The 27,921-nt window shown below is 63.6% G+C and overlaps 2 protein-coding genes across 7 annotated transcripts in view; both read left to right on the top strand.

Annotated features, from left to right (window-relative positions):
• PALM (paralemmin) overlaps positions 1 to 14,569 on the top strand; it is a 36,738-nt gene extending 22,169 nt beyond the window's left edge. Inside the window, exons 1-6 of one of the 6 annotated variants that reach the window (XM_090027376.1) lie at positions 146 to 1,738; positions 3,789 to 3,921; positions 4,391 to 4,412; positions 4,786 to 4,845; positions 6,722 to 6,853; positions 9,539 to 14,569. In XM_090027376.1, coding sequence (XP_089883502.1) covers positions 1,374 to 1,738; positions 3,789 to 3,921; positions 4,391 to 4,412; positions 4,786 to 4,845; positions 6,722 to 6,853; positions 9,539 to 10,149 — 1,323 coding nt within the window. In that variant the 5' untranslated portion in view covers positions 146 to 1,373 and the 3' untranslated portion in view covers positions 10,150 to 14,569. Of the gene's footprint in view, positions 1 to 145; positions 1,739 to 3,788; positions 3,922 to 4,390; positions 4,413 to 4,782; positions 4,846 to 6,721; positions 6,854 to 9,538 lie in introns of those variants that run through there. The other 5 variants (XM_090027375.1, XM_090027377.1, XM_090027379.1 and 2 more) reach the window with 5 other exon arrangements.
• Positions 14,570 to 17,803: 3,234 nt separating this feature from the next.
• MISP (mitotic spindle positioning) lies at positions 17,804 to 27,921 on the top strand. Its single transcript, XM_090027909.1, has 9 exons — positions 17,804 to 17,953; positions 18,211 to 18,483; positions 19,040 to 19,313; positions 19,437 to 19,531; positions 20,209 to 20,313; positions 22,820 to 24,836; positions 25,410 to 25,573; positions 26,044 to 26,082; positions 27,180 to 27,921. Exons 1-9 carry the CDS (start codon positions 17,804 to 17,806, stop codon positions 27,267 to 27,269), a joined length of 3,207 nt encoding a protein of 1,068 aa, XP_089884035.1. The 3' UTR covers positions 27,270 to 27,921.

The raw sequence follows: 27,921 nt of genomic DNA, 5'->3' as shown, positions 1-27,921 counted from the left end.
TGTAATGCTGCCCGGGGTGGTGGGGAGGCACGTCTGAACACAGGTGGATCTGCTCCCTAATGGCATTTAGGCCTTTACAGCGCTGGAGGCAGCAGGAGCTCTGCCAGCCAGGCACGCAACTTTGGGGAAGGGGCCGTGGGGAGCGGGCGAGCCTCCTGAATAACCCCAAGGAGCAGGCGGATGGTAACGTGGGCCGTGAGACCAACTCTGCCCATCCCCAGCTCCCACGCTGGTGGGCCTGATGCTCGTCTCGTGGCCTGAGGGCTCTGCCAACCCACCCCCAAAAAAGCACGGGGAGCGGGTACCTCTCTCCCCACATTGCCCTGTTGCTGCCTTTCCCTTCTCCTCCCACATGGATTCAGATCTCGGGGGGTGCGCAGAAGCTGCTTCTCTCTGTATCCTCTGTGGGACCATGTACACGTCACGCATGGCCTCCTCTGTGGTGCGGGCTATTACCCAGGGTGGAATACAACCCCAGAGGGGACCCGTAATGCCCTCCTTACAAACCCCGGGAAATCTCCTTTCCTCCCTGCTACCATTTTGATACCTGTGGGTGGCATGTGGGTGCGTGGGAAATTGTACAGCCAATGAAAGGGCATCATGCGTGCACTCCGATTGGCTCGCTCTCCATCAGATCTCATAGACGTGTATCGGTTTTCTTTTTTCCACCCCCAACACGTGGCCGTCCCTGGCCAATCCTGCATCCTCACCTGTCTCGGTGCACGTGTGGCCTCGGAGTCGGTGGCCTTGGGCGATCTGGAAGTGGGGGAAGAGGCCGCGGCAGCTGTGGGAGGCATCTGGGGAGTGTCTCCTTCTGTCCCAGGGGGCTCGGAGGAGTTAGGCCAGAAGGAGAGACTTTTACCCTCTCTTCCCAGCCTCCTTCACATTCATTTCACTGCCAAAAAGCAGGGGGGGAAGGCAGCCGGGAAGCCGCCGCGCTAATAGAGGTATCCCAGCAGCCAACCGCCGCAGGAAGCATGCCATAAATCACCCTCTGTGCCCATTAATTACAGCGCCTCGGTGCAGATATGGGTCAGATCCGAAGGGGCCCTTTGTGTCACTTTAATGGCCCAGTGAATTCTTCTGAGCCTGGAAGGGGAAAAGCGGCTTGTTAAAGATAAAGGAGACAGGGCATAAACATCTGCTGAAGAGCGGGGTTGTCAGGGGGAAAGCTAGGCGTTTTCCGGGCTGGCTTCTGGGGTCACTGGCAGGGGTGTAAATCCAGAGGGATCCCAGGGGTGTCAATGGGTTTCCCTTTGCTTTGCAAAGGCAATCTGGAAGCATTTAAAAGCCCCCCTTCCTTTGGAGACGGTGGGTAACTGGGACTTGTTAGGGCGAGAGGGACGGCTTTGCAAGAGGATGGTTGCAGCTTTATGGGGGAAAGTTCCCCGCGTGGTTTGCAGCCTTTAACCCGGCGAGCTGACTTGGCTGTGGCCTGGGGACATCCATGGGATGCTTTCCATTCGCTCCAACTTGACTGCGGCAAAGCGGCGCAGTGGGGCCCCGGGGCTTGCCCGCCGTCCGTGTTGTTTCGGGAGTGTCCCGGGGGTGGACACTTTGCTCAGTCGCCCCGTGAAGAATCCCAGGTTTCGTGTAGGAAAAGCGAGGCGGTTTCTAGCCCTTCCAGCCGCGGCGACAACCTTGAAAGAGCCACTGAAACCAGGAGGCGAAGATCAGGCCACGGCGGTTGTCTTAAATGTCACGCTGTCTGTGCCCCTGCTGTGACTTGCCGGGGGGGGTGAGTCCCACCCGCTTTGAGGCTGCCTGGTCTCATGGCACGCGGGTTTGGGGAGCCGGCGAGCCGCGGGTGGGGGTGATCTGCTGTCCTGCCTTTGCTAGGAGCTGCCATCGAGACTAATGCCGGCTCCGGGCATTTCCATGGAGATGTTTCTAGTCGTGTGAGGCTCGGTGCCAGGGGGAGTTCAGGGAGCTGTTGCCTGGAGATGGTCGGGTTGAGTTGGAGGCTTTGCCGGGCGTTTTTCCACCCGGGGGGGGGTAAGGCAATGGAGCGGGACTGTGGAGAGCCGGGGCTGTCTTCCCAGCTCCGCTACCACCGGCCTGCGCGACCGAGGGCAAGTCACATAACGTCTCAGTCAGTCGCGTGGGCCTTGCGGTATTAGCGAGCTCCCGGAGTCCCGGGATTGCAGCGACGTGATCCGTGCCCGAGGTGCCACCAGACCCGGGAGGCTCCCAGCACCCTCTGCTCTGCCCCCGCAGCGAGCGCCCCCTCCCACAGCCGAGCCGCGCGGGCCGACTCTGCCTCTCCCTCCCCTCCGTCTCCTGCTGGCTCCCACGGAGCCAAAACCGGCCGAGCCGCCCAGCTCAGGTGGCCCTTTTCCAAACCAGGATGGTATTTTGTGTCCTGTTTTTTTGTCTCGTTTTTTTTAAGCGGCGGGAGATGCTGTTGTCCTGGCGACAGCGGCGGGAGGACGGTAAGTGCCGCGGTGGGGAGGGGTGCAAAGCCTTCGAATACCTTGTTAGGACAGAGGGTCCCAATCCTGCGAGGGGATCAGAAGCCAGTGGATCCCTAGCGGGCAGGAGGATCTGCCTCCCTGCTCTCTTTGCAGTCCCACCTGGGAGCCCCGGCTCTCGGGAGAGGCTGGGACGGTGCCTCGCCAGCCCCTGCCCCGGGGAAGCGCCGTCGCACTACTCCAGGGCTCTGCAGGTGGCGAGAGCCTCGATGGTGCCCGTGGCAGGTGCGTGTCGTCCCCTCGTCACGCCAAGTGTCTGGTGGAGGGGCTGGCAGGTGCGACCCCCCCCCGGGCCTGTGGAAACGGGGGAGGAACAAAGGCCACCAGCCTCCACGCACGAGGCTCACGGCCACGTGCGCTCACCTCTGCACAGGGGGCGCCTGCTTTTCACGCGTGTCGCGGGGACCAGGGCTCGGACCGTTCTCCCTCCAGGCGTGCATCCGGCAAGCGCTGAGATGCAGGCTTGGGCTTCGCAGGGCTGCGCTCTCGCATGGGCCAGGATCTAAACCACCAGGATGACGTGGTCCTTTTGGATGGATCCCCGTGCAGAGAAAAAGCAGTGGCTCAGGGATCCAGAAACCAGGGGCCGGCTCCGTGCCCCGTCGGGGGCTGGAGCCCAGGGCCCTGAGCCAGCCTGCTGAGCGCGGGGCCCGCAGAGCAGCTCATCCTGCTCCCCGCAGCCTTGCAGCCATCCTGGGGTCATACGAGTTACAAACCTTTTGGACCCTCTCTCATGCTGTGCCCCCCTGCCAGCCAGCACGTGGGCACCTGGCACCAAGGGACTGGCTTTGTTCGACTCATCCTCATCCTCCATGTGCTCCCTGCCTCGCAGTCGTGCCAGGTCCTGGGCACCAAGCTGGATCCTTCTCCCCCTTGCACCGTGGAGGAGGCTGGTATGCAGTGCAGGAAGGATGCACGTCTGTGCCCTGGCACAGTCAGCGGCAGGGGCTGAGTGTTGGGGTGTGTAGGAGAGACGAGGGACGGGCAGAGGATACCCGTGGGACTTGGGCACTGCCAGCCTCCCCCTGCCAGCTCAAGCCACAGCTGCCCGGGTAACCCAGAGCTGGCTGCAAGGGCTGAGAGGCCCTAACTGGGCTGTTCCCTGCCCGAGCTACCCTGAGAGTCAGCGGGGTGCTGGGGATGTCACCCTCCTCTCTCGGTTGGGCCAGGGCTATGTCTTCAGGGGCACACCTTGCTGGTTTTCACCATGCCACATGCTCCAGCATCTCTTCCATGGGCTCCACAGGCCTCGGGGCCTCTGGCTGGTATCAGGGGCTGCCTGTTCCCCTTGGCTCACAGCCCTGACCCCCCTTCCAGGCTAGAGAAGGAGCTGGAAATCCTGGAGAACGGGGAATCGGTGCCTTCCACCAAAGACAGCCTGGCAGAGGGGACCGCCGCCTCGGCTCCGGCTCCGGCTCCAGAGGAGAAGATTGAGGAGAAGGCGCAAAAGGTCAGGAGGGGATAGGGATGGGGCTGGGCCGCGCTGACCCGCCTGTGTCTCCTCTGCGGCCCCTGGGGAGCAAAGCTGCGGGGTCTCCAGGCGGCGGGTGGGAAGGGGCGACTCTCTTGAGGCAGGACGTGCAAGGACGCGCCGGGAAACCCTTCAGTGCAAGCGGGGGTGCAGCTCGAAATCCAGTCCGTCCGCCTCCGGGCTGCCGGGGGACAACGGGGCATTTGTGATGGGCAGTGGGGACGGCCCCTGGGCACACATGCAAGGACCAGCTTCTTGCTGCTGGTGCATCCTTGCTGACACCCGCGCTGGGAAACCCACTCGGACACGGGGGAGCAAGCGGCCGCACCGGTCGTCCTGATCAGAGGCCTCTTAAGCAGCCAGGGGATCCTGTGCCCGGGCTGCGTGGGGGGATATGTGGGGGGGCTCCTTGGTTACTTGGCCCTAACCTCTCCGTTGTATCTTGCAGACTCCAGTGGCTGCTGCCAAAGGTAAGTCCTTCCTCGCCCTGTCCCTGGGGTCTTCCTAGCCTGACCCGCCAGCTCCCTGGGGAGGCGTGGGGCACTGCTGGGTCCCATTTTCTGCCCGGCCTCAGCACCAGGGCAGCATTGGCCTCTGAGTGCTGGGCAGGGTGGACGGATGAGGTTCCCCCTGCTCTTGGCTCCTTCGGACAGCAAATGTCCTCCTTGTCCTGGGCGAGCCCAGCTCTGTAAATGCCCTGGGCCTTGACGTGGTGGAGCTGCTGCCTGGAGCCAGGTGCTGGGGGTATTTCTGGGGAGCAGCTGGGGGTGGCTGGAAAGAGGACCCCCCCTCCCCACTGCCTGGCTCAAGAGCTGATCCCTGTTCCTCTTCTCTCCCCAGCAGAGAAGAAAGTCTCCAACAGCCCCATGAAGGCCGTGGAGGGCACGGACATGATGAAGGCAGGTATGTTGTCCCTCCTCCCGCTTCGCTGCCCAGCAGCTCGGGGGCAGAGGGGTCTGCGGGGAGCAAGCTGCAGCAAAGCCAAGCGCTCCGAGTGCAGGCGCCCGTCGGCGTGAGCTGGGGCATGGGGGGCAGCTCGTCCAGCTGGGAGCCTGGATTGGGTTCCCAGTACAGCGCCGTGCACTTGTACGTGGAGACAGCCCGTGGAGGGGCCAGAGCAGGGCTGAACCAGATCTGGTGCCTCCAGAGCCCGGTGTACACAGGATTTGGGTGTTTCTCGTCTCTGGGGTCCTGCCCGGAGGAACGCCGGGACGGGGTGTCCGTCAGGCTGGGGCTCCCACGGGGTTGCCTCTCTCGGGGCATCGGACAGGAAGGCGGCAGCGGTGTGATGGGCGCAGCAGCCCCGCCGCCCTACGCAGGGTGGGCGCTGAGCCACGTGCTCTGACCCGGCTCCTCCGCTGTGAATTTGGGTGCTCGCCGCCCCGGTCTATGCCCAGTGGGGCCAGGCCACGCAGAGTGGGCACCGACCTCATCCAGACGCCCGTGCCAGCCACTTCATCGTGGGTGTAGGAGAGCTATCGTGCCCATGAGCTCTGCCTGGGGACTTGGGCACCATCAGGGCAGCCCTTGCTTTTGCGAAGCCGGGGAGCTTATTAACCATAAACTGGGTGCGCTGCATTTACGGTCGCTTCACATTGGGCGCGATGCGTGCGGCTTGCCCCGGGGGGAGCGCGTTATTTGTGCGATCTCAGCTGCCTTTTCCGGCTTTTCCCTCCTCTCTCGCTTGGAGGCACGCTGCGGGTGCTTGCGTATGGACAGAAACCACCTTCTTCTTCCTTTCCCCTTCAGTTCCTCCCTCTTCCTCCTGCTTTGTGCGGCTTGGTGGCCCCGAGGAAGGGGCACGGATCCCTAGCATGGCTGGCCTAACCCCTCACGCGGTCCCGTGGCCTCGCTGCGCAGAACAGGCCATGCGGCTAACCCGGGGGCAGCTTGCAAGCTCCGGGCACCAGGGCCCCGGGGTCGTTATCTCTGCAGGGTGCTGCATGGAAGGGGTGAGGCATGAGGCTGGGGGGGTAGAGCTGCCTCCTTGCTGGATTTGCTTTAGCTGGGTGAGTACGGACCACGTCTGAGGGCCGGGGGAGGCTGCATCTCCGCCTGGGGGTCTCCCAGAGAGGGGTGCTCTGCGGGGTCTCAATGACCCCCAGAGCCCAGAGGACCGGGGAGGGTTTGGGTGCGGAAATGAGTCCAGAGTCGAAGCCTGCTGGAGCACGCTGGAGGGAGGACACTGGGTCACCCCGGGGGGACCCGTCTGTGATTCTCCACCGCCCTGGCCCAGCGTGGTCTCCGATCCTGCATGCAGCAGGGGCACGAGGCACCCCTCGCACTCGCGGGAGCCGCGGGAGCATCGCGGGGAGCAAGAGAGACCAGGCCTTGCTCTGGAGGCCCCCTCCTCGCTGCTTCTCCCACCGCCAGCAGGCTCGGTACTAAGCAAGCCCCCGCGGACCTGGCTTGGGGGCTTGCTGGGCCGGCAGGGCCTGATCCTGCCCCCTCCGGGCCTGGCAGGGTCTGATCCTGCTTGCACGGCCGGGGTCAGCGGACTGCAACTTAGTCTTGGCAGTCGGCAGGGCTAGGGGGCTAGGGACCGCGCGAGCAGGGGCCGAAGGCTGCTGGCAGGTAACACGCACCCCGCTGGGACGGGGGCCGCCGGGCATTCACGCCTCCTGGCTGGACCGCGCACCGCCACGCCTGCCCGTGACACCCCCGCCCCCCGCTCTGCTCCACCTCGCACCCCCTGGCCCTGCTAAGCTTCCCGCTTCGGAGCCCGGCTGCGGCGGGGAGGTGGGTGCCGTTAACGCTCACTGTCCTGTTTGTATCCCAGCCATGTACTCGGTGGAGATCACAGTGGAGAAGGACCGAGTCACTGGGGAGACCAAGGTCTTGTCCAGCACCACCCTGCTCCCCAAGGATCATTGCCTGCAGGGGGTCAAGGTGTACGAGGATGAGCTGAAAGGTACGGGCCTGTCACTGCCCCCCCTGCCCACTGCCCCGGCTGCCTGGAGGCTCGGATGGAGGCGCAGGAAGCAGGCAGGGCCCGATGGCAGCAGGTGGGCAGCGAGGGCGCCCCGGGGCCGTCCACCTTCCCGGCGGCTGGCGGCTCCCGAGCTGGCAGCCGTGCCTGCGCCGTGGCTCCCTGCCCCCTCGTGCCGGAGGCTGCCCGCGGTCCGTGGAGGCTGCAAAGAGATGGACGATGCCCGCGGCCAGAGTCTGGAGCAGCTGCGGGGGTGCTGGACTGCGAGTCCGGAGACCTGGGCTCTGGCCGCGTGACTGCCGTGTTTCTGTGGGCAGGCCGCTTTCCTGGCGTCTCCAGGCAGGGAGACGGGATCGTGCTTCGCGCAGTGCCCTTGGGAAAGGGATGGCTGGGGAAGGGGCAGGGACCCGGCTCCCCAAATGCCGACTGCTCCCATCTCCCCCTGCCCCCACGCCACGGGCTGATGGAGCAAAGCGCCGCGGCCCGGCGGGCGCTGGAGCCGTGCGGATGGCTAGGTACCACCCAAGTGTAACGGGAGGGATCGGAGTGACCTCGGCTCCTTCCCCTCCCCTGCCAGGTGTCCCCAGCGCAGCGAAGAGCGGGGCGGCACGAAGGAATGGCTCCCCCGGTCAAATCCTGCAGGCTCTGCCCGGGCCGCGGAGCCGGGGCTTTGGCTGAGAAGCAAACACGGCTGAATTAGCCAGGACCTTTAGTCGCGATGGGCGGCCTGAATGGCGCTAGTCAAGGGTGTGATGTGAGCCAGGGGGTGCTGCTGCCCCCACCAGACCCCTCCACCCATCTAGCCGGGGTCGGAGTAGGGTTTGCACAGGGCAGGAGCCGTGCACGGGGCACCGGCACGGCCCTGGCTCTAGCAGCGGTGCGTCTTCCTCGCCGCGTTTTGCCCCTGCTCCGCTGGCGTAGGCCCCGGGCACCGATAGCAGCTACCGTGCTCACCCCACAGCACGCAGACCGGCTGGGCCAGGCAGGGAGAGCGCGGTGACCCAGCCCAAAGCGCAGCGCTGGCCGGCGGACTCGGAGTGCCACCCTGTGGCAGCCCGTGCCGATGCCGGGGTGCTTCTGCAGCCGGCCCGCACCGATTCTGTGCATCGCCCCCGAGCTCAGCAAGCCGGGTTCCTATCCGGAGGGGTCACTTGTTAGGAGAACCCCAGGCAAGCGACCCCATTGCAAGGGGGTGGACAGGGCAGCAAATCCAGGAGCGCGGGGACTAGCTGCCTCTTGGAGGGCATCGGAAGCTGCCTGAGCCCAGGGGATGCTCATCTCTCCTCCTGGGTTGCTCAGCACCGGGTCTCCATCCTCCGTTTGCCCTTCTTGTTGCACCCAGGCTGGACTCGCCGCAGTCCTGCACCCCCTGCGGAGCGGTGGAGGCAGGATTGCAGCCGCCCCCCCAGCCCCGCAGCAGCACGGCGGGGAGTTTGCAAGGGCTGGTTGACCCGAGGCAGGCTCTCCCGGGAGGCCGCGTTCACCTTGACTGGCCTGATTTTTGCCTCTGTCCTATCGATCCTCGCCTGCTGCTGTGGGCGTGGGCAGAGCCCCGCGGGCCAAGCTGCTCCCAGCGAGTCCCATTGGCTTCGGCAGCTTGCACCCAGCCCTGCAAAGAGCATGGAGAACGGCGCTGAAGTCAAGGGGGGGGCTCACAACCTGGGGGCCAGACCGGTGCTTGGCACACCCGGCCCGTGCTGCCATGTCTTCTGGTCCATGGGGCTCCCGGATGCACCGGGGACCCAGGGGTGGGGTGAGTGCAGTGGGGCCTGCTGCCGAAACCCAGGGCCCTGCTGGGGTACGTGTCGGGGGTGGGGAGGTGAGCGCCGGATATATTAACCCCCGTCCTGTCCTGTCCCCCCCACTACACCCTGCTGCTGAGCATGGCTCTGGCTCCAGCCCGCCAGGAGCCCTGCAGTCTGGATCTGGCCCTGGGGGGCCAAAGGCACGACACTCCTGAGCTATACTTGCTCTCCAGCCGGTGGATCCCGGTCCTCTGGGGAGTTGTTAGATCCACAGGCCCAGTGCCAGAGAGGGAAGTCAACGGCCCTAATGGGCAGCTGGAAAAATAGTTTGGAGCCGCGGGTGATACTGGGGCTGGCGGTCATCACGGGGCTGGCTATGGCTTGTCAGAGCTCATCTCCCGGGTCCAGCCAGGTCCAGAGATGTGTTTTTAATCCCCCATGGTGTGAGGAGCCAGCTGGGGTCATTGGCACCATCTGGCATCAGATCCGATGGGCTGCTCCAGAGATGGTGGGAGCTCAGACCCGAAGGAGTGGGCAGGCGGGGGCCAGGCAGAGCCACCAGACCCAGGTGGATTTGCTGATGGCTGCGCTCTCTGACCTGGCCCTTGGCTTGCCCCTGATGGCCTGGTCTCTAGCTGTGCCCACAGGGTTACGCGTGCCAGCTCCAGCTGTGCGGCCATGCCGGCATCCTTGGGAACGGGAGCTCCCTTTGCCTGGTGCTTTGCGTAGCCTCATTAGCACTGCCGATGAGCCCAACCCCGTGCTAGTTAGCCAGCTACAGGCTAATTAGCCTGCCCACGGCCGCACAGTGCTGGGGTGATAACTGCTCGCTCTTTCCCATCCCGAACCCTTCCCTCAACCGGTCTGGCCCCCGGCTTCTCCCCTCCCTCGGCCCTCACTGTCCTCTCCATCTCCCCCGCAGTGGTCCACGCCGTACGCACGGAAGACGGGGCCCTGGAGAACGGCGTCCACCTGCTCAGCTCCTCGGAGGTGGACGAGCTCATCCACAAGGCTGACGAGGTGACCTTGAGCGAGGCCTCCGAGCGGGACTCCAAGGTCAAAGAGGCCCCAAAGGCGGGTGGGGAGAGCCACCCGCCCAGCCAGGCGCCCACGCCCCGGAAGGAGATCACGGGCGTGCAGGCCAAGCCAGTGGAGAGCCCCAAGCTGCTGGCCTCCGGAGAGGGCGCCGAGCCCAGCAAGGAGCAGCCGGTGACGATGATCTTCATGGGCTACCAGAACGTGGAGGACGAGAACGAGACCAAGAAGGTGCTGGGCCTGGAGGGCACCATCAAAGCCGAGCTGGTGGTGATCGAAGACGCGGAGAACAAGCCGGCGCCGGCCGCGGACTCCGTGGCCAAGAACCACGGCCCGCCCAACGGCAGCGCGGTGGCGCCCGTCACCACCGCCCCCCTGCCAGCCAAGGAGGACGCCCAGGCCGGGGAGAAACCAGAGCCCAATGCCACCGATGCCAAGGCGGCAGAGCAGGACCTAGACATGAAGAAGCACCGTTGCAAGTGCTGCACGCTGATGTGAGACCCCCCCTCCAGCCCTCCTCCCCACCAGCTCGTCGGAGCGGCGCCCACCCCTCCCCTGCCCCGTCGTACAGCCGGAAAGGACTGTGTGCCCCCCTGCCCGCCCGCCCACCGCCCCCTGCTCCCCACCTCCGACCTTCCCTAGCGATCGAAGCGCGACCAGCTCCGGGTGCCGCAGTATTTTCTGTACGTACCAGACACGACTCCTTGTCTTCGGGGCCCGGGGGATCCCGCGCAGTGTTTGTAACGTGTATAATAAGCAGCACCACGTCGAGGCCAAGGGACCCTCCCCTGCCCCATCGTGACGCCCGCTTCCACCCGCCAAACCCCCCACCCCCGGCGCTGAATATTATATTTATTATAGACACTTATTTTCCCCCTGACCCCTTCCTTTGCCCGCCTCAGTTTCCCCTACGCCCTTCCCCCCCTGCGGTAGCGGGGGTCTCGCCGAGATCTTTGGGCCATCGCGGGGGGCTGTCCTCATTAAACTCTCTTTCCCGTGGGAATTCTGGTCTGGGGTCGTGTGTTTTGTTCTCTCCCCGGATGCACAAGCGGGCGGCAGCGTTTCTCCGGGATCGACGGCCTCCCCCCAGCCGGGGTCCGAAGGAGGATGGCGCTGAGAAGGGTCCCCTGCTTGCAGACCAGCTGTATGGACGAGGACCACGCCATGGCGGCAGTCCCTCCTCCGGAGCCGCAGGACTTAGGAGCCCGGCGGCCAGTTTCCGTGGGAGCCCAGGCTCGCGCGGCCTTTTTACGAGCCGCCCCCCGTGCCCCGTTTTGATTTGAGTTTCCAGCGACGGGTCCTAGGAGCAGCGCCGGGCACATCCCCTCTTCTGGTGACCGCCGTGCCACCAGGACCCTTAGGCACAGCTTTGGGCGCTGTGGGCCGCGCCGGGCAGAACTGGCTGCCCATGTTTTTCAGGGACTTGACCTGCAAATTGGCAGCAAAGGGAAAGGACGGTCTTAGGGGCGCTGACAAAGTCCAGCTGCTGTGTAGCTCCAGGGCCACGAGTGAGAGATGGCTTGGGGCACAGAGCCAACGCCAGCCACTGGTGCCACGGGACACGGACAGCTCCAGCTGGATGTGGCCGCGTGGAGGAGAGCGCGCACGTGTCCTCGGGGGGCTGCAGCCGGCCTGGCCGGGCGTCCTGGCGTCGCAACCCTCAATGCCGCCGACCTGCTGACGGGAGGCGTCTCCCTGGCCGTTCCTTCTGGACATTGGCAGCTGAGCCGTGGCGGGGAGGCGGTGTGGGGGAAAGGGACGGCGTCGGCAAGGTGCCTGGGGACCAAGGGGCATTGAGGGTGGATGGGGGCTGTATTGGGTGGTTCTGATTTGCCTGCAAACCTCCCGTCACGGCCCCCCAGGACCCCCTCGAGCCGGTCGCTGCCCAGCCTCTGCAAAGTCCAGTAAGGGCCTCACAAAAGGGCCTTGCAGGGGGCTGGCAACCGCTGCCCAGGTCCCCTCCCTGCCTGTCCTCCTCCCTCTGGCCTGCTAAGGTCACGTCCGTCCCATCTGGGTAGGGGGCTGCTCCCAGGGCCCTTCTGCCAGCCCTGGGGCTGGTCCTGGAGTTCAGGGCCTTCCCCAAGGGGCTGCACTGAGGGGCTCCCCACGTTCCCCTGCATCCCGGCCAGCGAGGGGAATCACGGAGGCCTGAGTTGATATGAGCACAGGCAGGTGGCTAATGGCTATGGCGTAGGTGCCAGGGGCCGGCTGACTCAGGCGGTCCCTTCTCCAAGGAGAGGTCCTGGCATGCAGGAGCAACTCTGGGGGATGCCACATTGCTCTGGGTTCAAGGGCCACGCAGCAGCCTCAGACCTGCCACCTCCTGAGGCTAATGCCCATTGACTCAGCAAGGCTGCACGCTCAAGCACGCAATAGGGAGGCTGTGGCATCTTCTCCAGCCCTGGAGGGCTGGACGGATACTTGGTCAGGAAGGTTGATCCTGCCTGGCCTCGTGAGGTCTCTTCCTGCCTGACTTTCCTCTGATCCTATGACCTGAGAGGGTTTTAGCTGCCGGGACGATGCAGATCCAGTATGTGCCAGGTGCCGAGGCCTCCTTTGCCCTTCGGGGAGCTGGAACAAGGGCTTAGGGTTCATGGTAGGATGAGAGCTTGGGGCATGCATCGCAGCACAGGGAAAGGCCAGTGCTGGCTGGCAGAATACTGTGGTCTGGCTGTAACCTTCTCTCTCCCATCCGCAAACAGAAGTGAATGTGAATTTGCTCCCAATTCGCATCAATTTGCTGCAACCCAGGAGATCCCCAGGCCGCGGGCTCCCCGTCATCCCGCTTGCAGAGGAAATGGAAGAACAGCTCCTCGGCGCCTGTGCCGGGCACCAGAGAGGATGCGGGGGCCCCCGGTTGTGTCAGGGCACCGTGGCTCCGGACTCCGCGGCCGTTCCACCTGGCAGCATCCACCTCGGCATTCGTCATGGGTTGGTAATCCTAGTTGCAGACCCCCACGCCGTGGCAGGAGGCCAGGGCACTGGCTGGGAAGCCAGTCCCAAAATGCTGCTGCATGACTGTGCCCACCACCATGTCTCTCTAGGAGGTAGGAAGGAGACGCTGAGGTGGGTTAACCCAAGGGTAAGTGCCTCCTTCCTCTCTAGAGCTGATCACACACCGGGGTCCCCGCGTAGCTGCCGCCTCTTCCCCCCAGCTGCGTTGGTCTGGGAGGGGGATTCATCCCTCGCACGGCTTATAGCTCATCCAGGCACCCAGCACCGGTTCAGAGGGCTGGTGTGTGCTATGGGAGGCAGCTGGGGACCTGGGGCTGAGTCCTCCTCCAAGGAGCCTACACAGGTATTGCATTTCTCCTGGGATGAACTGTTTGGTTCCAGGACAAGCGCCCTTATGCAGGCATCTGCATCCGCGGTCTCTGAAGCCAAAAAGGTGCAAATGCAATGTCTGTTCCTAGCCTTGGGGAGCTCTGGGCCTGACTTCCAAGGGCTTCGGATCCCGAAGACCTTTGGGACTCTATTGAACATCCCAGTTTGACCCTCCTGCAGGCCCTGGCTCAGCTGTTTTTACCTTGTCTCCTCTGTATTAAGCCAAACCAAGGAAATAAGAGGACACCTCAGTGTGTGGCTACTGGCCAAGCTCCTGTGTTGCCCATTTGAAAGCCATCCCTTGCCAACTGGGTTTTCCCCTGTATTTGCTATAGGAGCTAAGTGCATCTGTTGATATGTTAAGTTAACGCCAGCCCTTCTATAGTGATAGAGATGTTGTTTCCATTAGCAACTGGTTTCTTTGCCGAGTCTCTGCGTGGGATAGCTGCACGTGTGTCCACTCCTGATCTGGGTGTAGTTTCCTCTGGTGGACGCACACACCGTGCCCACCACGCGTGCTCCAGCCTATCTGCCCAAGAGCTGGAGGGGGATACCCAGGTCCACAGCTCTACGGCCCAGCTCCATCAACCTGCGTAGTGTGGCATTTGACCCGCAAATAAGATCCAAGAGGTTAAACAACACGTGTGCATGCACATGGATACACGCGCACGCAACTGCACACTCATGACTGAAGCCTCCATCAGGAGGGGGCTTAGGCCCCTGTCTGACTGGATGCCGGCTGTTGCTGGAGCAGAGCTCTGGAGAGAAAATCACGCAGCGCTTTCCGACTCAGGCAGGGCTTCTTCTTTCCAGGCTGCGACAATCACTTTCCCAAGGGAAGGCAGGAGTCTTTTTATCCGTGCCCTGAGCTGGGACAAGGAAGGCAGCAGCGTCGGAGATCCTTCTTCCCTGGGCTGCAGTGCCTCAGTCTGGTACCCTCAGCCCTCTGCCATCACGTTTCACCCACGATCCTCTTCCGTGCAGCGGGGATCGCTGCCAAAGAATTGCCCGGGGGACTGGGGCTTTGCTATGGACCATGTCCATGCTGGGGAGAGGGGGCGTCGGAAGTGGAGGGCATTTTGTGGGGGGAGCTGGGAGTTTCTGAGGGTTAGATGTGCATGTGTGTGAGACCAGCTGTGCTGCTTGGACCCACCTCCCTGCTCTGCCAGGGCCCCTGCGCCCGGATGGCTGATGCTGTGCAGGGAGGAGTGGGCTCAGGTGGGACCCCCCCTGAGCTGGGAAAGCTCAGACCATGCAGGGGTGATGGGGGCCCCTCCTCAAAGCCCAGGATGAGCTCCCAGCTGCAGGGAGCATGCTCTCCTCCCTGGCACCCTTATTCCAGGCCTTGCCCCCTGCCACGTGGGAGTCAGCCCTGCAGGGACTGCCGTCTTCACGCCACTGGGGGAGAAAGCAGGAGACGGGGTGCTCTGTGTAGAGGCACCCTGGCCAGCGTGTAGCTCCTCTCCCCCGCAGCGTATGGACAGGGCGGTCCTATTCTGCACCCCCGTCTCTGCCCTTCCTGCTGCCCACCCGCGCGCCTGGCTCTGGCAAGCCACTCGGGGCCCCGTCCCCTCCTTTGTAACATCCCGGAACCGAGCAAATAAATGGTGCGAACAACCAGCCCGACACCTCCGCCCGCTGCTTTGGCATCGACACCCCCCGGCCCTGGGCCCCCGCACGCACCATCGCCTCTCCAGCCAGCGCCCGGAGCCCCCCACACCCAGGGAGGGGGGCAGAGGGGCCTGTTCGAGCTGGAGGTGGGTGGATGCGTGGGGAAGTTTAGAAGGATTTAGAAGCATCCCCAGGGGTGTAGAGGATGGACCCGCAGGTGGACAGGTCCACAGAGGGTACGTACGGAGGGAGAGATGGAGGGTATATGGAGGGAGGGAGGGATAGAGGGGTAGAAAGGGTGTGGGGATGGATGGGGTAGGCCGGGGGGTGTCCCTGCCTCCACCCGCCCGGGGGCTGCCCAGCGCCTGGCTCTGCCCTGGTGGTTTTCCTGGGAGCCGGGAGGCTGCCGCCTCGTGACCATGCCAAACGCTCCAGGGTGGGGGGAGGAGACGATAGGACAATACTGGCTTTAATCCCTCCGCGCCCTGGCGCCTGCCCGAAAACAGGAGGATGTCTCTGCTAGCAGGAGCAGCCCCATCCCCCCACGTGCTCGGCCATCGCTGGCATCTGCAGGGGCCAGGGGCTGCAGGCAGAGGGGCAGTCTGTGCCCGGGGAACACAGCGCAGGGGCTGGGGGCCGAGGCGCTGCTCAGGCCCTGCGAGGGGGAATGCAGGGTCCCCGCTGCCTTGCTCCTTCCCCCGTGCTGGGCTGTGGAAGCACGGCCATATGCTGCACCCCAAGAAGCAGCTGCATTTCAGCAGCAGCGTGGGGTCCTGAGGCTGACCCGCCCCTCCCCGAGCTCCCTGCGCACAGAGCCCTGCGACCAGATCTGTGGGTCGCGTTAGGCCGTGGAGCCATGGAATCTCCTTGCGGTGCGGGGCCTATGACACACACACACACACACGCCGATGGGACCCCAAATTCTGGGGCCTTGGCTCCATTTGCCCTTGGCCCCGGGGGGCAGGGCAGGGCAGGGCAGGGCAGGGGGTGCTGCCGTCGGCACCGACAACGCCGTTCCCCAGCTCAGGAACATTCCCGCGCTGCCCCGTCAGCACCCCGTGCCCATTGTGCGCCCGGGCCGCCGTGCCCCCGGCAGCTCCCGCGCCTCTGCCCGGCCGCCAGCCATTGTTGCCCGCAAATCCCAGTAAAGCCCGGTTTAGCCCACAGATGCTGCGGAGCGCCGGGCCCGCGGATGCCGATCCCGGGCCCCGGGGCTGTGATCCTGGACGCGGAGGAGTCCCCCCGCCCCCCTCCGCCCCATGGGAATGCCAGGAGATGGGCCCCTGCCGCAGGTAAGTGAGGCGAGGCTGGGGGCAGCGGGTGACCCAGCCTGGGTGCATCCCCTCTGTCCTACCCCTGGTACTGCTGGGCTGGGGCCGGAGGGGCAGGGTCCTGGAGAGTTTCCAAAGCCTCTCTGTGCCCCCCAGCCCAGCCCGCAGCTTGAGCCCCCTCCGAGCTCCAGCCTGAGGAGCTCCCGGGGGTCCCAGCAGGCAGCCCTGCCCCCTAAGGTGCAAGGGGGCCAGGCAGCAGCACCCAGGAGTGGTCGTGCTACTCTGGGCACAGGCCTGGCCTCTCGGTTCACGCCAGCTGGGGAAGCCCCCGGGGCCAGTGGAAGAAGCTGAAGCCCCTAACCCAGTTATGTGCAGGGGGGAGGGAGAAAAGGGGGCACCCCTCCCCAAACCCAGATCTCTGCACTGGGCTGGAGGCTGCGGGCATCACAGGGGGAGCCCAGCCCGGAGCTGGGGCCCATCTCCCTGTCACCCCCTCGGGCCAGGAAGCACCGGGGTGCGTGGCACGGCAGCTGGACGGGGCATCGGCCAGGCCCCGGGACCCCTCAGTTCAAGCGCAGGGTCACCGAGTCGCTGGGAAGTGCTGTCGCTCCCCGTGCCTCAGTTTCCCCCATCAGACGGTGGCTGTTGACTTGGGGCAGGGCTTGACCGGGGACAGAGAAGGGCTTGCGGCTGCCGCTGAATCCTGCCTCAGCAGCACAATCCCGAGGTCTCCCCCCCAGCCGCTGGCTCCAGGCCGTGGCCGAGAGCCCTGGAAAAGGGCAGGGCTGTGGCCTGGCGGCTTCTACAACGAGCCTGCCCATCCCCTGCCGCTCCCTGCCCGGTCCTGCTGCCTCCGCACTTCCTGCCAGGAACGGCCCCATCCTGCCCTCGCCTGGGGGGTCCTGGGGTCACGGGGGGGGTCCTGGGCCGTGTTCGGTGGCGCTGGGCGCAGGAGGCTGGGAGCCCCTGAGCTGGCCACAGGCTCTTTTTGCTTTCGCTTTCCCTGCTCTTGAGTCTGTCCCCCCGAGCAGGGGCTGGGCAGCCCGGGGGTGGCAGGGCTGTTGCCAGGGATGCTCACAGCCGGCAGTAGGGCCAGGCAGGGTCCCATCAGCACGGGACAGGCGCTTTGCAGCCATGCATCCCCCTGCTCCCTCCAGCTGGGAGCCTCACCAGCATCTGTTGGCGCCGGTGCCCCCTAATCCTAGCTTGCAGATACCCCACGCTGTCCCCTTCCCAGATCCGCCACGGCTCTGCCCCCCCGACCGGCAGCCTCTGGCTCTGGGGTGAGAGCGCCCCGGACGCCCCAGCCCTGCTCATCCCCGTTCTGCCCTGCACCAGACGTGGCCCCTCATCTGGAGGTTTCCTTGCCCCCTCCATGCACCTTTGGGCCACCACCCCAGCCCACAGCAGCCCCTCCCCAGAAGCACGTGGGCTCGGCTGGACTGCGGCCCGCCGCAGAACCACCAAAAAGGGACAGAGGTAACACACTGGGGGCTGGGGCACCCCCTGCCTGGGGCAGCAGGAGGAGAGGGGTCTGGTACCTGCCTGCGGCGAGCCCCCCGTCCCGGCCCCCCCCCAGTGCCTGCTGGTGGCTTACAGGGGGTCGAACAGCCAATGCAAGCAGGTCACCGGGGGGTCGTGGCCCCTTTGCAGGCCAAACTCAAGCTCAGGGCAGACACCCATCCACAGCAGCCGCAGGGATCTCGGTGCCACGCAGGGCTATGCTCAGCCCCAGCCCCGCTCTCCTCTCGCTTCCCCAGGTGCGGCTGGCTCCCTGCCACGCCAGGCAGGGCGTGGAGCAAGGTGCCCACGCCACCCCCATTGGCTCCCGCCCAGGCAGGTGTCCCCGCTGCCGCACAGGGAATATACTTAAACCCTGCTGCTCCCTTCCTCCTCACCCAGCCCCGGGCACTGATGGATCGGGGTAGCTGGCCGGAGACGGCCGGATGGACGGCTTGATGCCCAGCTGGCCTGCATCCTCCCTGCAGCTGGGCAGCGCGGTGGGCACGGACGGCAGCTCCAGGAGCCGAGGGAAGATGTTCAAGTACACCCCGCCCTGGCAGGTCCTCTGTGCCACCCTGGAGCCCCGGGCACAGGTAAGAGCCGTGGTGCCCGGTCCGTCCCCGGTCTCGGGTGGTGGCTGCATGGCCTGGGGAGGAGAGCAGGGAGCTGGGAGGGAGTGTGACCTAGCAGTCAGAGCAGGCAGGACTCCTGGGGTCCACCCCCGGCTCTAAGGTGCTGCCACAGCGGGAGCTGCAGCAAACCCACGCTTGTCTCCCCCCGCATGCATGACCCCGGGGAAGTAGACCGGGCTGGTTGAATGGCTGTTCCCTCCCCGCCTGGCACTTGTCAGGGCAAGTTGCCGGCACGGGGCGGTGGCCATGCCCTTCCCAGCTTCTGCCCTGCATGTGCCCTCTGCCCCATGGCCAGCGTGGCAAGGACCCCCTCAGCCGTGGGCTGCGTCCTGGACAGCCCAGCAGGCTCATCCCTGGCTTCTCCCTGCCCCCACGTGCCCGGCAGCTGCTGGTCAGGAACGAGCGCCGCGCACCAGGAAAGCAGCATGCGCCGGAAGCGCGACCGCACGGCATTGCTATCTCTGCAGGGAGATGGCACCCCCAGGAAGCCGGTGGGAGCCTGGGGATGAGGTGCCCGGCTCTAGCAGGAAGAGGCGGCGATGGGCTCTGCTTGCGGCAGGTGCTGCCAGGCTCAGGGTCAAGGGCAGGGTCCTGCCATGGACCCCCTTGGCACTGCCCTTGTCCATTCGGTGGGGGGGTCTCTGCACTGAGCAGAGGGGCACTGCCCGTGGCTGGGGAAAGATCTGTCCTCTCCTTTCCCTTCTTGCTCTGGCTCTCGGAGGGGCGGCATTGGCAGCCTCACGCGGGCAGGGGAGGGCAGATGCCCAAGGGGTGGCAGGAGCATGGGGACAGCTGGCGGCTGAGTCCCCGAGGTGCTGCACTCTGCCGCGGCGCAGGGCTGGGAGCGGAGACGCAGTGACGTTGCTTCCAGTTATGCCAGAACAAACCCCGGGGGTGGCAGGACAGCTAGGAGAGGAGGCATCCTGCCCGGGGAGGGGCCCAGCGGCATGCAGGAGGATGCATGTCCCCGCAACCGCCGTATTTGCTCAGGCCGGCTCCTGCCCTCGCATCACCCTCCACCTCCCCTGGAATGTGCTTCCTCCTCAGCCGCCGGCTGACGTAGCTACCACGCTGGGTGCAGGGGCCGGGCCTGGCATCGCTGCCCCACACATAGCTTCCCCCAGCTGCAAAGAGCTGCACGGATACCTCAGCCCCCAGCCTGGCATGTCCGCTGCTGACAGCAACGGGAACGGAGCCGCTGAATCTGCGGCCCCGATCAGCATCCAAACCCTTCCAGGGGATGACCCTGGGCTGCCCGTCTCCAGGGCCATCAGCCCGACGCTAGCGGGCGGAGAGTGCCCAAGCTCAGGCTCGGGCACTGGTGACCTGATCCCTCCTCTGTGCAGACCGAGGCACCGAGAGAAGCCCAGAGCCACTGCTGGTGGCTGACGTGGGAGAAAACCCCAGGCGTCCTGGCTCCCCAGCTCACGTGCTCCACCCGGAGGTGGCCGACCTGGGGCACGCGTGCCACAAGTGGCACGGGCAGCCTCTGTGCGTGGCACACCATGGATTGAAGGGGGGCAGGCGGCACAGGGGCAGGTGCGTTCCCTCTGTCCTACCCCTGGTACTGCTGGGCTGGGGCTGGAGGGGCAGGGTCCTGGAGAGTTTCCAAAGCATCTCTGTGCCCCGCAGCCCAGCCCGCAGCTTGAGCCTCCTGCCCAGGGAGCAGAAAGCAGAGCAGCTGAGCAGGAAGGGAGCACAGGGCAGGGAGCAGAAAGCAGCCAATTGGGCAGGGAACATGGGGCAGGGAGCAGAAGGCAGAGCAGTGGATCAGGCAGGGAAAGGGGCCTGGAGCACCACTCAGGGAGGCTGCAGGGCTATTCTGTGACACACCAGCCCACAGGGTCGGCTCCCATGGCAGTCGACCACCTTCCCCCGAGGTCAGGCCTGGCGTCCCAGGGCTCCAGCGGGGTTCACACCTGAGGGTCTGTCTGGGAGCTGGACGAGGCAGCCTTGGCATGAGACCCAGGCAGTCGAGGGCAGGGAGGGCTCCGACCCGCGGTGCCACGTGCAGGTGGGTCAAGGCAGGTGGGCAGAGCTCAGTGCTGGGGGGGGCTGGGCCCTGCCAGGGGCCACGGCAGGTCAGTGCCCGCGGCTCCATCGGCCGCGGCGGAGCGAGAGCCAGGGAGTTGCTGGACTTCTGCCACAGACTCAGGGCCGGAGCTTATCAGGGCCCTGCAGCCCAGCGCAGGCCTCCGTCCTGCTCCCCCACCCAGCCCGGCGTGCCCGACACACAAACAACCAACCGCTCTCATGCGCCGCAGGCCCCGCCAGGCCACCGTGGGCAGCAGGGAGCCCCACGCCGAAGCCCTCGTCCCACCGTGAGTGTGGCAAGCTGGGAGGGGCGGGGGAGGCTTCGCTGTGGTTTGAACGTCCTGGTTAGGATTAACTGTAGAGCAGAGCAGGCGTGTGCTGGTGAGCAGCAGCCCGGTCTTGGGACAGCCGTGTTGGTGTGCACGCGTGCCAGTGCGTGCGCGCTAGCCTCTTTGTGCATGCATGCATGTATGTGTGCCTCTGCAAAGCACGTGGGTGTGCAAGTGAGGGGCCTATGAGGTGGTGTGTGTGTAAGGTGCATGGGAAGGGGTGTGTAAGTGTGCGTTCATGTGTGCAGAGGGTGCACACGTATGGCTGTGTGGTCTGTCCGGCGTCCAGGCAGACCAGGAGAGCCCAGATAGCTATAACCCAGCAGGCTCGCCCAGCATCCGGGTGCTGGGGCTGGGCTGTGACTTCTTGCTCTGTCCCAAGACCCTGCGCAGGATCCTAAAGCACTCAGATCCCTCCCTCTGACCCCACAGGCCCTGCACAAACCGTGCACTTTGGCTTCCTGCCTCCTGGGAGGTATCTGGGGCCGGACCAGCCCCTCCAGACAGAGCAGCACCTGCAGCCTCCACACCCTGGGAGGGCTGGGAAGCCCCCTGGGTGGAGGAGGGGACTCAGGCAGAGGACAGAACCAGGACTCCTGGGCTCCTGGCTCAGGGAAGGGGAGTCCCTGCACCTCCTTCTCTCCTGTCCCCACCATAGCTGCAGTGCAGGAGAGGAGCAGGGGCCCTTCAATGCATTGCTTGGCTTCAATATTCCTCAAAGTCTTCAGGCACGTTGGCTCCTAAGTGATTTAGGGGCTTTGGAGAACATTTCCTCCCGCCCAGCCCCCGGGCTGGGAGTCCCTTGGGGCGGCTGGACTGTGCAACTGCCCCTCAGCGGCCCCCCGCTAACAGCTGCAGATAGAAAAACAACATTCCCCAAGAGCCAGCCACTCCCAGCCGGGACCCTTGACCCCCGGCAGGAGATAAGCAGCTGGCAAGAGGCCTCCAAGCTCTGTGCAGCAGGAGCCATAAAGGAACGATGATTAACCGCAGGTATGCGAGGAGGGAGACGAGCGGGAATACCAGCACCCAGCCCTGAGCAAAGGGATTCTTGTCCTCGAAAGCCCCGTTTCTCCGGGGTCAGTGGACCCGTCCCAGTGCCCCCCCCCTTCCACTGGCTGCACGGAGAAAAGGCAGCTCCACAGCCCTTTCACCAGCTGGTTGCGCAGCCTGGGCCATTCTCAGAGCCTGGGATAGCGCCAGATACCAACTGCTCAAGGGTTATGCTGGGTTTCGGCCTCCTTGTTGAATGATTGAATGAGAAAGATGGGGTCTGTTAGTGGGATCGGGGTCCCAGGAACCAGGACACCTGGATCCTAGGCTCTATTTTGGCTTAGAAGTGGGATCAACGGATGGGAACTCGGCGCAGAGGGGCCAGCAGTTACAGCATGAGTCGCGGGCCCTCCCTGTGATCTCTCTCCCAGGCCTCCTGGCCGAAGCTGGGAGGTGGCAGCTAGGCTGGAAGGTCTCCCCTGCTGCTCTCCCCCCTCCCCAGCCTGGCACCCAGGTCTGTAACGAGCCCTATTTCAGCTGACAGCTAAGCCAGTGAATGCCAAGGTCAGGGCTGGAATTTACTCCGGTTTTGCCTGATACTTGGGGTAAAGTCTGCTCGGTTTTATGAGCCACGAAACTCCCTTTATGGCCCCTGTCCTCGCAGTGATGTCAAGAGCAGGAGCCCAAGGCTGCTCTTCCCGTAAGTCCATCAAGGAAGCAGAAGGTGATTAGCTCCATTCTTCTTCCACCACGGATGTATTCTCCTTTGTTCCCCAAGCTCATCCGCTCCTCCGGGAAGCTCACCCCAACCCACAGCTGTGCCCTAATGCAATCCCTGTGCTGACCCTGGGGACGTTCGCTGCAGCAGAAGTCCAGTTCTGCTCTACAAACCGGGGGAAAAGGCGAATCCCCACCCCTACTAGCAATATAGAAGCTATGACACAGTGGAGCAATCCAGCTTTCCTCCAGCAAAAGGCAGCGATGCCATGGATGTTGTTTTTTAAGGGGTGCTGCCTAGATAGTCCCCAGGGGCACTGCCGTCACACCGCAGCCTAAGTGTGAGTTGTTGTGATAGCACAGCTGCATTATAATTAGCTTAAGGTTATGCAAGGTCGCTATGTACAAAGAGCGGCTGCGAGAGCAGGTCACCGGAGCAGGACAAAGGTTTGCCCACTGTCTTGATTGCTGATTAGATTTAATCCCTGAGGCCGAGTCGCTATCGGGGAAGTGGTTGAGACTCCTACAAGGGGCTAGGACTACACAAGCTATGGAGGTCCATACTGTTTGACCACCTCTGTCCCAGGACCGGTGTGCGCGTGCAACCAAAGCAAGTCCCGGCTAGGTGACACCCACTGGGCAGCTGCAGTGACTGATCAGCAAAGGAGTGGGGTGCGGCAGGGTGGGATGAGGAGTGATGCTCTCATCCATTGTGAGCTTGGATCCTATAACATGGCTTTTCCCCACTTTCTAGGGACTGAAAGGCCCCGTCCCTGGTGCCGCAGTCCACTGGGGGTATGAAGAAGCTGTGATTGATCCCGGGCCTGAACAACAGCTCTGGGGCCAGGAAGAAGGACTGAATGAGGAGCCTTCCTGGGAAATGGATAGAGTCACCCGCAATCCGATCTTCCACCTCCCTCAGGCAGCTCCCCAGGCCAGCCCCCCTGGCGAGAGGAAGTCTCCGCACGGCGAGAAGGGACGCAGCGGCCAGCAGGTCGAGAATGGCCACAGCTGGGGATCCCACTGGGCCCTGGAAGATGCATCCGAGTTCCCAGCAGACGTCCTGGACAGCGGGAGGGACCTCTGGACGCCACCTCCAGACCGAGAGTCCAAGCTGGAGGTCGTGAGGGCCGAGACGCTGTACGACCTCAGGGCTTACAGGGGGCAGAAGAAACCCTCGAAGCTGTATGAGGAGGATGAGGAGGAGCAGTACAGGTGCGTCCCGCCCAAAATCTCCCCCGAGAAAGCAAAGGAGCTAGAAGAGGAGAGGAAGCAGGTTATCAAGAGCCAGGTGGTGAAGAAGAGCTCCACCATGGCCGAGAGGTGCAGCTCCGTGGACGAGCTGAGCTCTCCAAGGGCCAGCACGCCCGAGAAGAGTGAAGCTAAGCTGGGGGGAAGCTGTGCCCCCAGCTTTGCCATCTGCTTCGACGGCAGCTCCCCCAGGCAGGCGCTGACGCCCGTGAACCGCGAGAGCATAGACACGGATCAGATCGACTTCGCCACTGCCCGGCAGCAGTTCCTCCTGCTGGAGAAGGCCAACCCCAGGTCGCTCTTCAGCCCGGGACAGCAAGGCAAATCCCCGAAGCCGGAGTCAACCACGAGAGCTTACGAGTGCGTATGGCAGTGTCCGGACCTGTTCCTTGGCACCCCCAGCCAGTGTGGGGAGGACGGGGGTAATATTGCGTACACGGCGAGTGTAAAAGAGGAGCCGTGTGCTCCCAAGAAAGCCAACACGCCAAGGTCCCATCCCAATAGCGAAGCAGCCCCTTTCCCCCGAGCATCCTCCCAAGAAGACGCGGGCTTGAGCCTGGGCAAGATGCCCACCGAGTCCAGCGCCGACTATGCCAGTGATGGGAGTGCGTCTGAGGTCTTCGAGGCCCCGTCACCACCCGAGCCCGACAGCTGGGATGGCGCCAGAGAGCCCAAAGCCAGGACCGAGACGCCCATCGAGAGGGAGATCCGCCTGGCGCTGGAGCGGGAGGAGACCCTGCGGAAGGAGAGGGGCCTTGGGGGGCAGTCGAACAGCAGAGAGCTGGTGGAGATCCACACCAAGCCCCTCCTCGCCATGTCCCGCTCACCTCCGCCGGGCAGGAAGGGGAAAGACAAAGGCCGTGCTTCCTTCTACGTCCAGCGGGAGATCGAGCAGGAAATCCAGCGGGAGGAGGCGCTGAAGCGGGAAGGCAGGCTGCTGGGAGCCTATGACAAGGGGCCGCAGCAGGAGCTGGGCGAGCGCAGGAAGGTGTTCGAGCAGGACGAGGCCACGCCAGCCCCGGCCAAGAGCCCAGAGGCGCTAGCCTGGACCCAGACTGGCGCGCCCAGGATGAGCCGCGGTGCCGGCTCCCCGGTGGATGCCGTGGACCTCCTCAGCCTTCAGGCTTATCTGCCGTGCCAGCAGGACTCCGGCCGGGAGGGCTTCCCCAGGGCAGGGGCGGAGGATGCTGAGGCCAGCGCGAGGCCCGCAGAGCCAGGCGTGGTGGATAGGGAGTACTTTTCCACCCCACTTTGGAAGCCCAAGTTCTCCTTTGCCACAGACCAAGGCACCGGCAGCCGGCAGCGTGCGGAGCAGAGTGCAGCGCGGCCAAGCGCCCACGAGGAGCAGTACACGCTGAAGTCCTGGAAGCCCCAGGCGGCCATGCTGATCGAGGAGGACATCCAGCACACCCTGCAGCGGGAGCAGGAGCTGCGGGAGCAGCGGAGGATGAGCGAGCGGCTGAGGCAGGGCAGCCAGGAGGAGAAGGGCACCCCATCGCCGCTCTCCTCTCCCAGCTCAGGTATGGGGGTGGTAGGGGCTGGGGCGGGGATGCACTCTGTGCGCTGAGCCCTGGGCATCTTTCACACCTCCTGATGCCCAGGGCCTGATGCTGCCTGTAGGGAGGGGGCTGCCTGGCTAGGACCGTGGGTGCCATAAGTGTGCTGCTCAGCCCCTGCCAGGGGGATGGAGCTCAAGCCTCGTCAGCACCAGCTCTTCTCTGCTGGAAAAGGACAGAGCCCCAAGCTCCCTGCCCCTGATGGGGCAAATATCCCAGAACATGGGGCCTGGGGAGACATGGAGAGGAACTCCTTTGAGCTCTGAACCGGGAGCCAGGGCTTGGCTCCTTGTGCCCACACTGGGTAGGATCTGCTGGTGGGGCACCAATGGGCTGGACTGAGCCCGGGGGTGGGCAGGATGGGTATGCAGGAGATGGAGGGCTTGAGCCTCTGATCCAGCCTGGGGCCCTTTTGGAGAGCTCCTTGCTGATGGTTGTATGTCCTCTCGGTCCACGAGGCCGAAAGGTCTCCAGAAAACATCTCCCCATGCAAGGGGATTTCATGCTCTCTCACATGGCCCCGTTGTTCTCTTCCAGGCGCCTCCGGCATCAGTGGCAGCTACTCGGTGTCTGAGTCCCCGGTCTTTGCTCCTCTCTCCATGAACCTGCCCAACCCCTACCAGGATTACTCAGGGAAGTCGCCAGCCCCACAGAGCCCCCCGCTCGGCAGGAGGAAGTTGAAGCAGAAGGACGACAGGAGGGTGAGTGCTCCTCTCAGGGCCCTGGGGATGCCCTGGGCGTGAGCCGCTGCCCCGCAGCGGGCTGCGGCACGGGTCTGGAGCTGCCCAGTGCCCTGCCTGGCTCCAAGGGTTTGGAGACACCAGGGGCGAGCCCAGGAGATCTGAGCTCACTTCCTGGCTGTGAGGCTCCCCTCACTATGGTCGTGAAGCTGCAGACATCGCTGCTGTGGGGTGTCTGCTGCCGCCTCGGGAGAAGGCAGCCATGTGCACCCCACTCCACCTCCTCTGGGCTGGGCACTGCGGCTGTAGCTGGGCACAGGCCCTTCCTTGCCCCTGTACCACCTACCATGGGAGTCACTGTGCACTGGGCTTGCACCAAGCCCAAGCAGGGCAACCTTCCCTCTACTGCATGGGCCTGGTCAGTCCAGCCGGTCCATTCCCTCTCCCCCTGCCCGGTTCCTGCTCTCTGACCCTCTCCTTTCCTTTTGCAGTATGCAGGCATCGAGCCAAGTGACACCATCAACACAGAGGTACAGTGCAGCTCCTAGCCTGGGGGCACCAGGCCCTTCCCTCCAAACTTTCTGGATAAATAATAAGCATCTTCCATGCCCAGCAGCTTAATTGGGCTGACTATATACATCGCACTGAGGCAGCGATGTCTCAAGGCATGAGAAGGGCAGTGAGGGGCCGCATGGCCAAGAGCAAAGCCTAGCTCCACTGCCCTTGGGCAAGGAGGAGGGGTATCTCAGTATGAAGGTGCTGGGCTCGGGCATAAAAAACCCAGCTTCAAGCACTTGGGGTGCCACAAGCTCTGTGGACCTGGATACACAGAGGTAGTTAGGTGCCCAATGCCCACAGCAACCCCTGCCGGTATTTAGGTGCCTGAATATCTTTATGGATGGGTGTCTTAGTCTCTTGTAGCTCAGCTCCGGTTCTGTGTAACAGGGTGGTAGCATCACCCGCCCGAGGGGTGTGATGGAGGATAACCTGCTTGCTAGAGGACGGGGGTGGCTTGGATGCATGCCTGCCTCCTCTCTCTGCAGAGGACAGGTGATGGCTGGAGGAGGCAGTTTGGAGCAAGGACTTCATCTAGTGCAATCTGCCTCTGGGCTGATGCTCCCTCTGCTCCTAGAGGCTAAAGGGGAGTGAATAATTCTGGCTCCCTGTGCCAGAGAGCCACTCTGCCCTTCGCAACAGGGATTAGCAGCTGGGAGAGATCACGGTGATGAACCAGGGATGCTTCAGATTGAACACAGGTGTCCTTCAGCTGTTCCCCCATGGGCCTAGCTCATGGGCCACTGCTTTCAGGCCCAACTCGGTTGTCGCTGCATAGCTCTGTAGCAGTGTCTGTTCTGCAGACAGGACCGTACCCACCGTGGCTTCAAGCTAGCACGGGTGCATTTATGCTGCACATCTATACCCACCTAAAGTCACCAGGGCCTGAACATTCAAGGAGCTGTGGGCACTCCGCTCTTCGAACAAGCTGGGAGAGCCCAACATTAGAGATGCGTCACATCAGCTGTTGCAAATGGCACACGCATGGCCCAGGAGTATTGTTAAGACAGAGATCAAATAAGCCGGTGCATAAGAAATCTGCCTCTAATGTCACACTTAATGGGTCTTTTAGGTGGTCGAAAGCACTAGAGTGATTCGCCACAAGAACTTGCTCGCCCAGCGCTGGGAGGCAGGACAGTTTGCCAACAAGGACGATGACTGAGGCTGCTTCAGGCCAGCCAAGACTCTGCGATGCACTTGTGTGCAGTCCACGTCGGACCCCACCGGAAGCAAAGACTCAGCCCCTCCCCAAACTCTTCCAGCTCCCGCTGACCCCCAGAATCAAGGCTGTGGACGTTGCGCTGGTCCGAATCGACAAGGCAACTGTTTACAAATCTCTAGTTTGTGCTTGCTTATTTTTTTCCCCCTTCCCTTCTGCTCCAAGAGGACATTTTATTATGGGTTTGTTTTTTTCTCCTTGAAGGTGGAAAACCAGACCATTTCTTCTGAAATCTCTTTTGCAAATCAAAGGCTAGATTCAATCAAATCGGATGGAAATTTCACTCCTTTCCCACTGGGAGGTGCATCCCTGCGCTGGGGGAAAGGAGTCTTATTTTGTTTCTGAAGATGCTTTGGGTTAGGTATGCCGGGTGGAAGCTGGCCTAAGAAACGAGCTAGACAGCCAGATCTCTGGATCTTTAGAAGCAATCCAGTGGACAAATCAAGATGTTAGACATCAGTCAATGTGACCTGCCAAGATGCAGTGATATACATGATATAAATAGATACGTATTTTTAATGCTGTTGGTTATTTGGAAAGAGGTAATTTATTAAAGAGTCACCCTGCTGCATCAGCCTTCCAGGCTGCTCTTCTC

Source organism: Crocodylus siamensis, chromosome 14, assembly GCF_052110815.1.
Source record: "Crocodylus siamensis isolate JL-2025a chromosome 14, ASM5211081v1, whole genome shotgun sequence".
In the NCBI taxonomy this organism is placed as follows: Eukaryota; Metazoa; Chordata; order Crocodylia; family Crocodylidae; genus Crocodylus; species Crocodylus siamensis.
Note: the sequence above shows the minus strand (reverse complement) of the source record. Positions and strands in the feature narration are given on the sequence as shown.